The 10156-nt window shown below is 43.6% G+C and overlaps 1 protein-coding gene across 1 annotated transcript in view; it reads left to right on the forward strand.

Moving 5' to 3' along the window:
• Positions 1-883: 883 nt before the first annotated feature.
• The window catches only part of LRCH3 (leucine rich repeats and calponin homology domain containing 3), a 71418-nt gene continuing 62145 nt past the window's right edge, over positions 884-10156 (forward strand). The window contains exon 1 of the mRNA XM_018576516.1: positions 884-1344. Coding sequence (XP_018432018.1) covers positions 1104-1344 — 241 coding nt within the window. The 5' untranslated portion in view covers positions 884-1103. The remainder of the gene's footprint in view (positions 1345-10156) is intronic.

The raw sequence follows: 10156 nt of genomic DNA on the forward strand, positions 1-10156 counted from the left end.
GAACGGACGGGGGAGGGGGCGTGTACAGCTGGCTCTGCCTCTAGATAGGTCTCATAATTGTCGGGATCCGCTTCAGCTGCGGCGTCTCAGTATACTGCGAGCTGTAGCTCACAGTATACTGAGCCTAGGGTGACGGGAGGATGCTAGTTTGTGTCCTCCCCTTACCCTAAGGAGAACTATGGGGAAAAATCCCTAACCTCATAGTTCTCCTTTAAGATAGGGGCTCCTGGCCCCCACTGAAAATCGTCTCAACTGTGATATTTACATATGAATAAGCCACGACTCATTCTCCCAAAAAAAATGTCAGTGCGTTGCTAGAGTGTTCGAGTTTCGCTTGAAGAAAAGGTGGTAACCATAAGCTCAGTGCCACATTTTATGCATAAATGTGTGTAAACGTGTGCGTATGCATGTGAATTAATTTTAGTGACTTTACAATAAATTAATATTCTAACCAACAGAATGACTTAACTTGCATATGCTTTTTAAACTCCATATGCACCAAAATGCTCAGAAAGGCAAGTAATTACTTAATTAATAATTACAAGTCATTATTAATTACATAATGCACATTGTTTAGATTTGTCTGCCAGCTTCTGGTAGAAAGGTCCAGCATAGTTGGTTCTTATAATTAAAGTCAAGAAGTATATATGTAGGCAGCAGAGAAGAAAGATTTTACACTTCACTACAGATCTCCATACCACCTATAAGTAGGCAGAGGCGCCAGGAAAATGGCACTCAATCTCTGACACTTTACTACTACGCTGCTCAGCCTCTAGTGCCCGTTCGGTGCTCACTGCCTAAACTGACAAATGACACCAATAGGGGGAGACATTGCCTTTGACGTCATTGCTGGTACTGCGCATGCTCTTCGGCACATCCGGGCAATAGGAAGGCTGCGGCCCGTGAGCTCCCCACTGTCACCAATGAGTAATAGTTTCCCTCATCTCCAGCAACCACAGCCACACATACAGAGGGGAGGGGAGGGGGTGGAAGGCAGGCGTACATAGTCCTCCCCACACACTGTGCTGCATACAGACCGTCTCCGCCCCTGGCTGCCGCTTCCCGTCAGTTCGCTAACGCAGGCGCAGTGCGGAGTCTGTGTGATGGCGGCCACGGTACTGGCCGAGGGCTCGGCCGTGCCCGGATTTTCTGCCATGGTTTTTAATGGACACAGCGCGACTAGCGCTCCTGGAACTAGTGCGGGGCCTGCCGCATGGAACCGCTCCTTAGAGAGAGCTCTGGAGGAGGCTGCGGTGACCGGATTCCTCAATCTAAGCGGCAGGAAATTGAGAGAGTTTCCGCGGAGCGCAGTCCGCCAGGACCTCAGTGACACCACTCAGGCCGGTAAGGGGGAGGGGAGCCGTTCATTGTGTGTGTGTGGTGCGGTGACACGGGCTGTCATGATGCTGTGACAGTGGATGGACGACCATCGTGTGATGTGTACTGTTACCTGCGCCTTGTTATACGATCTGATCATGAAACACCTGAGATCTCCCCTGTGCTAGGTGTATGAGAACAATCATCTCAGTGCTACATGTACAGGGCCCTAAGAAATGTACTCATATACCCATGTGTGTTTTATCTGGACAAAAACCTTCTGGGTACTGATCACGTTGCGTTTAGATGCGGAAACACATGCGTTTTAATGCGTACATTTCTTGTTCCATTCCTCCTGCTCAGGTTTTAGTGTCATTTTTTTGTTTGGACTTCATTTACATGCTAACGTGTACGCATATATACACAAACATGCGTAAAAGGTATGTCCTCAGAGGCAGATTTTTTCCCATTTTGTTACAGATCTGAATGCAAAGCATGTTTGCACACCTGTGTGCATGGCTCCATTGCAAACAATACACACCTGCGTTCAGATCCATAAACAAAAAACACTTTGCAACGTGTATTTCTTTTACAGCCGTGTGTATGAGACTGCGAGTTTAGGGAAAATTGTATCCTGAGCAGAACGCTCAGGGTCTTATTGGAAATTAAGTTTGGGCTGAACCCATGAAAAATGCAGTGATCTAGGAAGCATAAGGGCCCATGTACACTGTTTTATTGTAACACATGTGTTCCGATGCGCTAAGGGCTCATTCACACTGACCTGTATATTAAAGTGATAATACCGTCAAAAGAATTTTAAGCTATTTCACATTCTGATGACATCATTACAATGGATGCTGCTTCTCGATGTTTAAAAGTTTTAGCTTCCTGCAGAATCAGCTGGTCCCCTGAGCTCTGGCGCTGCTTTCCCGTCTTACGGTGGCTGCTTTCCCGTCTTACGGTGGCTGCTTTCCCGTCTTACGGTGGCTGCTTTCCCTTGCAGGATCCTATGGAGCCACCCTTGCGCATGCTAGTAAGCTGTGTGTATCTCCACATACACACAAGACACAGCAAGACATTCCTTTCCTTCCCACTCCTCTGTCCTCCCTTTTTTTTCTTTTACAAGCTAGTAGATCGGTCCTGGAGACTGTTATGTCTCGTGATCTTGTACTGGACAGGAGGTTGAGGGCAGCTGAGCTGAGAGAGTTGGAGCCAGCTGTTTGAAATATTGATGACTGTAAGTGTATTGGTAAAACTATAAAGAACTGCTGGGCAATGTATATATGTTAGATCTGGACTCATTATTGACAACAAATTGAGAGTTTAAAGTGACACTAAACTGAGGAATTAAATCTTAAAAATGCATTAAAGTACCTTTTAACTATTAACAAAAATGTGTCTTATTTGTGTATCACTCAGCTAGAGCTGCAGCTAACGATTATTTTCAAAATCGATTAGTTAGCCGATTATTAGGTTCGATTAATCGGTTAATCGGATAAACAATAAAATAAAGTTTAAAAAATGGCTCCAGTGATAGGACTGCTAGTTTGTATTGAGGTTGTAGTCCATCACAGGAGCAAGCTTGGAGCGGTGGAAGTAAAAAAGAAAAAAGATAGTGTGGTGTGCAATATAGTGAAATGGAAAGTGTAAAAATATACAGCAATGAATGCAGAATGGCACCGGCTATAGAGGACTACAAAACCCAGCAATAGTACATTATACAGCACAATGCAGAATACCGCCAGCTATAGAGGAATACAACAAATCGCAGCAATAGTACATAATAGCTGGCGGCATTCTGCATTGAGCTGTATAATGTACTATTGCTAGGTTTTGTAGTCCTGTATAGCTGGTGGTATTTAGCATTGTACCACTTTATAATGTATTATTGCTGGGATTTGTTGTAGTCCTCTATAGCTGGTGGTATTCTGCATTGCGCTGTATAATGTATTATTGCTGGGACTTGTAGTCCTCTATACAGCGCAATGCAGAATATCACCAGCTATAGAGGAGTACAACAAATCCCAGCAATACATTATACATACAGTGTATAATGTATTGCTGGGATTTGTATTCCTATGTATAATATACAGCACAATGTACCATCAGCTATAGAGAAATACAAATCCCAGCAATACATTATAGAGCACCATGTGTGGGAAAGTGCAGGCTTACCTGAGCAGTCTTCCAGCAACTTGCTTCTGAGATCGGACCTGTCTATCAGCGGCTGTCATCCCCCCACACCTGCTCCTCCTTACTACATCTCCCCGCGTCCCTGTGCCGATCGTGGATGTGGATGGGCAGGAAATGTGAGGCGGGGAGGAGGTGCGGCGTGTGGAGCGTGGATGCGAGCGGGTCTGGCAGCGGCGAGTGTGAGGTGGGGAGGAGGTGCGGCGCACAGTGTGTGGAGCTGTGAACAGGGCCAACTGATCGGAAGCCGATTAATCGATTATTGAAAACGTTGACAACTTTTTCTATAATCGATTATGTCGATTAGTTGTTGCAGCCCTACACTCAGCTGTAGGTCCTCGGATCATCTCTGTATTGGTGCTGACACTGTCCTTCCTTCTGGAGGGTGACTACTTTTGTTCCCCATGATCCCTGTGTGTGTTCTAAACTAGTCACCGCTCCAAGCTACCTCCCCGTGATTAAATATTATCTCAGTTTAATTAACTAATTTGTATTGAGATTGTAGTCCATCACTGGAGCGAGCTTGGAGCGGTGACTACTTAACAACACACACAGTGACCATGGGGAACAAAAGTAGTCACCCTCCAGAAGGAAGGACAGTGTCGGCACCAATTCAGAGATGATTTTAGGATCTACAGCCGAGTAACACAAATAAGATACATTTATGTTAATAGTTAAGGTACTTGGAAGTATTTTTAAGATTTAACGCTTGAGTTTTTAGTGTAACTTTGGCCATCTACTCTAAATACTAGTTTAAAAAATGCATTGGAAATGTGCACTGATAACGCATGGTTTTGTGAAAAGCAAATGCATGATGTGTGACAACGCCTAACACTACAAAGAAACACACTTCTACACAAACTCATGTAGACAGTGTTAATTTAGTTGACTTAAATGTTTGGTCATTGTTTTCGTGATCTGCGTGTTTTCACTGATGAAAACTACATAAAAACCAAGTTAATAGGAGGAAAACTATGATGAAAATGCATTGCAATTGTCTCTACTGGAGATTGTCGACAAAACTAAAAGAATTCAGATGACTAAAATACGCATTTAGGCCCAGTTCACACCAGAAACTGCATCACAAATGCGTGCGTCTGTGCAGTTGCACTGCTATCCGTTTTGATGCTTTTTTTTTCTGCACTAGAAAATGCTAATTAGACAATTAGGTCACTTCCTCTTCCTACATTTGTTTTGGAGATCTGACATGCTTTCTTTTTTGGCTGGCATGGTGCTAGTGTTGACTATAGCCATTCTCCGACAACCCCTTCGCAAGCGACGTCGATATGTGTGCTGTCGTACAGCACGGGACAGTCCCGCACATATTGGATAAAATCATCTGCATCCACAAATTCCATCTCTTCACTTTCTCTCCACACTAGAGGAAGTCCCTGGATATTGACATAATCAATTCTGAGTCTTTTTTGTTTGCGTTCCGGTGCGTTTTGATGCGTTTCGATGCAGTTTGATGCGTGTAAAATAAGACAAGTAGTACTTTTTCTGACTGCATCTGAACGGACTGCAATGGTGAGAATACAGCACGAGAAAGCCCATAGGAAAGCATTGTGATGTATTTTGACTGCATCACAACTGCATATGGTGTGACTGTTTAGTTTTGGCAACTAAATCTCCAGTAGAGACAATTGCAATGTGTTTTCATCAGTTTTCCTCCTATTAACTTGGTTTTTATTTAGTTCATCAGTGAAAACACGCAGATAACGAAAACTATGACGAAACATTATAGTCGACTAAATTAACACTGCACGTAGATCTAAATGGGACCTAAAATGTGTTTATACTTTATTAGTATTTTATAATTATGGGTTTACAGGATTTATATAGCGCCAACAGTTTGCTCTAATATGATAATTCCTCCAGTGTTTAAATATCCACAGAATGCTATGTAGGCTGATAAGAAAATTTGGAACAGAATGTGTGACTGTTGTAGAGCCTTTACTTTGCCTTGATATTCCTAAATCTGTTCCATCATGGGAGAGGGCTCTGACCGTGGGACCCATTATCCAGCAGTTCATCAGTGTTGAGCCTGCCAGCTATAATGAATACTTGTGGACATGATTGTGTTATGGGGAGGAATATGGTATGCTAGGGAGGTATAGGCTCTGAATGCTGTGTAATACAGATGATTTTGATACCTTTTATTCTACTGTCAGACCCCATAGAACAAATGGTTGTTTTGTCAATTCTTGATGATATGCTAGATAGAGGTGTAACAACTAATCGATTAAATCGATGATGAGAATAGTTGGCAACTATTATCGATTAGTTGATTTTCGATTAGTTGCAGGCAGCGGAGGTATGAGGGGGAAGCAGTAAGGATTTCAGAGTCACGGCCACAGTCTCTTTTTCCTGCTGGTGCTGGCTGCAGCGGTCTGTGTCCCTTTTACAGACCGCTGCAGCCGGCATGAGAGGGGAGAAGGGACTGTGGCCGTGACTATGAAATCCCCCGCTGCTGCTGCTCCTCCGTCCTTCCGTCCGTTAAGACAGCTCAGTGTTACAAGTGTGCAGTCCTTTTCCACTTGATTAAACTGTTTCCTTTTGGTTATATATCTCAGTGTCAGCAGTCCGTGCTCCTTATTTGTTTAATAATGCACTCACCAGATGTACCCAGAAGTTTTCGCTCTCAATCAAAGAAGTTCACATGTCAGGTTTCGCAGCGTATTTTATTTGAAATAATTTTTGTTATAAATCCAATTAATCGATTATGAAAATAATCCTTAGCTGCAGCCCTAATGCTAGAGAAGTGTGCCGCCATTTTCTTCAATCATTTTAATTCAAAAAAAATGTTCAATGCATGTTAGCACAAGGTATTTTTTATGGTTATGTAGGGAGAACAGTTTAGCAGATGAGCCATGCGTAAGATAATAGGTTAGGGCCCATTCACTCTAGCTGCATGTTAAAATGCAGTGGCTAAAGTGTGCTGAGTGATGGTGGTGAGCCGCGGTGCCTTGCATTGTTACAACGCAAAGCACTGTTTGCGTTTTTTCTAACTTTATTCGGTGTGTCCGAACGGTACACCCAGTGGTGTAGTCCTGTGACTGCAGAAAAGCAGCATGTTGTACTGCTCTGCACATCACAACGCAGGTGTCCCCCGAGCACACAGAACACAATGCTTTTCTGTGTGCACTTGCGTAGAGCTGCATTTTTTTTATTGCTGAAAACAAACTCTCTACAAAAGGTTTGACTGGGCCCTAAAGGTTTTATGAGTTAGTGGTAATAACAGAATAACACATTTCCTGACAGTATTACACAACAATGTCACATGCAATTCCATAATGTGTACCATATGGTACTGTTTACAGACACTTCTGCCTTGTATGGATTTCCAGCTTATGTTAACACTAACAATGAACGGCTCTTATTTCAGAGCTGGAATCCCAGGAGCCAGGTCGCCAATCCTCCTTGAAAAGTACAGCCGGCGCCTAAATTGTGAGGTTTTACTCTAGTTGTCAATGGAGCTGGCTCCTAAAAATATGCTGCTGACCTCTGGATTGGGCAGACTGGCTCCCAGATCCCATAATAGTTTGCCCTCCTCTGTTAGGCCTTGTTCACACCGAAAGCGTGTGCGTTCCAGAGCTGTAGCTGCTGGAACGCACTGCGATCGCTAAGAAACTTCTCCCCGCGTTTAGGGGCGGGAGGGGGCTTGCTCTATTTTTTGCTTTTTCAGTGGAACGCATCGCTGGCCAAGTTTTGCCACGCTTTCGATCGCACTGCGGGCGGGTGGGGCTTGGAAGCGGTGCCATTGAATTCAATGCACCGCCACGCCCCCCCCTCCCGCCCCAAAACGCAGGGACAAGTTTCTTAGCGATCGCGGTGTGTTCCAGCAGCTTCCGCTCCGGAACACACACGCTTTTGGTGTGAACAAGCCCTTATTTACTCTCTTTTGGTCTGTTGAATATATTATTGAAAACATTTGTTCTGTTTCAGAAATACACAAAATACGTGGTCTTTGTGCTTGAAATATTGTTAGGTGGTAAACTTCCTGTGCTCTCTGCCTTGGCTACGTTGTTATTTAGTTGCATTATTCCCAGCTATCTCGGAGTACTACACAACCCCTCCCACTGTTATGGAGAAGAGGAGAGGTGTAAATATTTGTAGTTCTGTCATAGAGGGACAACACTGCTTTTTGATTGATGCAGTGTGTTAGTGTTGTCACCCTAGGACAGAAAGTGTTACTTGCTGCAGTATATTCAGTTGTTCTTTTGTTTAAATACACTTAAATAATAAGTCAGCTTTGTAGACCATGTTCCATGTTCCACCCATATTGAAGGTTTTACATGAACCAAGGTCATATCCAACAGCCCCTCTCCACCACTTATGTGAATCACAGGATTCTTCTCCTTCAGCTGTCCAAATGGGGAGGTTATAAATCCTGTCTGCAACTGTACCTGAGGGACTCAATCAATTACGGACATCATGACATCACCGCACTTGTAGTCCATTGATACTTCCCCTCCCATCACATAACTGAAAGTCTATACATAGGTACAGACAGGCTGGTGGTATAGTCTGCAGGAGCCTGAGCATTGCACCAGCAATTCGCTGATCGTAGTTGCAATGCTTTGCCGGCATTTCTCTGACTTTACACAAAGGTGCACACTTAAAGCCCACTCCTTTTGATATGATCTGGGCAAATACACACAAATGTTAAAGAATGTAAAATATGTTCAGGTCTGTAAGATGTAAGCTGATAAGAAAAATGTATGTAGCTCTAAAGGGAAGTAATCCTAAGTTTTTGCATTGTCAAATAGTTTTTACTTTTTCATTTCGGTCTAGGGTGACTATGTCCAGTAGTATCTTACTGCTGATTTGTATTGGCTGAGTAGTAGCTTGTCTGCAGCGGTGCTTCTGTGCAGTTTGTAGTCCATTGTTGCAGAATAAACCATATGCCATAACAGTCAGTACTCAGGGCTGGACAAATCCCAGGAAGCAGGTAACTAGAGTCGGGTATACACATTTCTATCTTTTGTTCAACCAGCAGCTGAATGAAGAAAACAGAACAGATTTCGCAAATAAAGCTTACTGGCATTGATTGAGGAATCTCCCGCTGTTTACATTGTATTCTGGCCGCTGTCAGAATACCCGAACAGGGCCGGCAGCTTATTGGCTGCTCGCTCTGTTCGGTCAGGAATTTTTCCAAAATCCTCCTTTTGAACAGCTGATCGAGGGATGCCGGTCGGAAAGACTGGCTCCTGAATTCCATAAAAACCAGCTTCTAGTATGCAAACATTTTCCAGCAGATTGGCTACACCAGAATAATGTATCTGTGACTATGCATCATGTTGTGTCTGCACCACAATTTCTCATTCACGCAGGTTTTGATTTTCTGATTTCTTTGACATGTATTATAATGCTAGGTTTGGGATGCAAAATCAATGTGTATACAGTGTTTACAGTTGTGCTATGGCTATGTTACATTATCACAGTAGGTGGGAATCTGTAATAAAGCAGTGATGGAAGAGATACTGTGGCTCCAGGTATTGCTGGCCGCACATCAGGCCATTGGAAGTGCATCATATGCATCTGTGTACTCCTTATACTTACTGCTCTTACCACTCACAGGTAAACACAAATCTGGTGATCGGTATGAAGTGCATGCACCCAGTGGTGCTCATATATGCATCAGCTTTCATTACCTCCTGCCTCACTGAATGTTGAACTATCGTAACGGATAAAGTTTAAGCACTTCCTGATCCTGCACATTTCTATTGATCAGTGAGGCAGCCCATCGTAGTGGTGGGAAAATTGGACTGTAGGGGAGTCGGGAGGCAAGCTCTGACACTACCTTGAGTATCCCACGCTTATTACCCATCAGCAGCTTTTGGTTTCTTAAAGTGACAGTGTATTTAAAGGATTGCTTCACCTTTTAGGCCCCGTTCACAGATCCTCTCCTGATCAACAGCTGTACAGAGCGGATGTCACCGCTGTCCGTACAGTTCTTCTATCTTGCAATGGAGGAAAAAAAATGAAACTGCCGGACCCCATTTGTGTCTATGGGGAATCGGAAGTAAATGTGTCTGTTTACTTCAGATTACCCCCAGTCCGGCACAATCTCTGATCAGTTTGTTTTTCCAGAGCTGGGGTAACCGGGTGTAAAAAAAAAAAAAAATGCTCATCCATTTACACACGGCTGCCCATAGACTTGCATAGAGCATCCAATCAGGTCCGGCTGGAAAACGGCCAGGCGAGCCCAATCGGACTGCTCATGTGAAAGGGCACTTAAAGTGTATCTTAACTCAAGAATCAAAATATATTGCAGTTTACCAATCCTAAAATGTGGTGGTTGCATTTTTCTTTCTTTTCACCTCATGCCAGTAACAACACAGAGGCAGAAGCAGAGCCTACTTTGGACACTGTAGTGGGGGGATTCAACTGCATTGGCCCGGTCATGTCTGAGTAAAAAGTGTTGCTGTTTACTCCAGGAGAGAGCCTGATGTACAGCAGAAATAACGCTACGTTTGCAGCCTTCACTTCATAACTTAGCGTTGTGTGTTTTTAAAAAACACATTTAAAAAAAAAAGTTTAATCCCTTGGTAATGCAAATTACTTATTACCCCCTATATCATGTCGTCCTCCTCTAGATTCCCCCCCCCCCCCCCCCCTTTTTCACATTCAAATTGTAAAACGTCAA

This window comes from Nanorana parkeri, unplaced genomic scaffold (assembly GCF_000935625.1).
Source record: "Nanorana parkeri isolate BGI_ZX_2015 unplaced genomic scaffold, ASM93562v1 scaffold69, whole genome shotgun sequence".
In the NCBI taxonomy this organism is placed as follows: Eukaryota; Metazoa; Chordata; class Amphibia; order Anura; family Dicroglossidae; genus Nanorana; species Nanorana parkeri.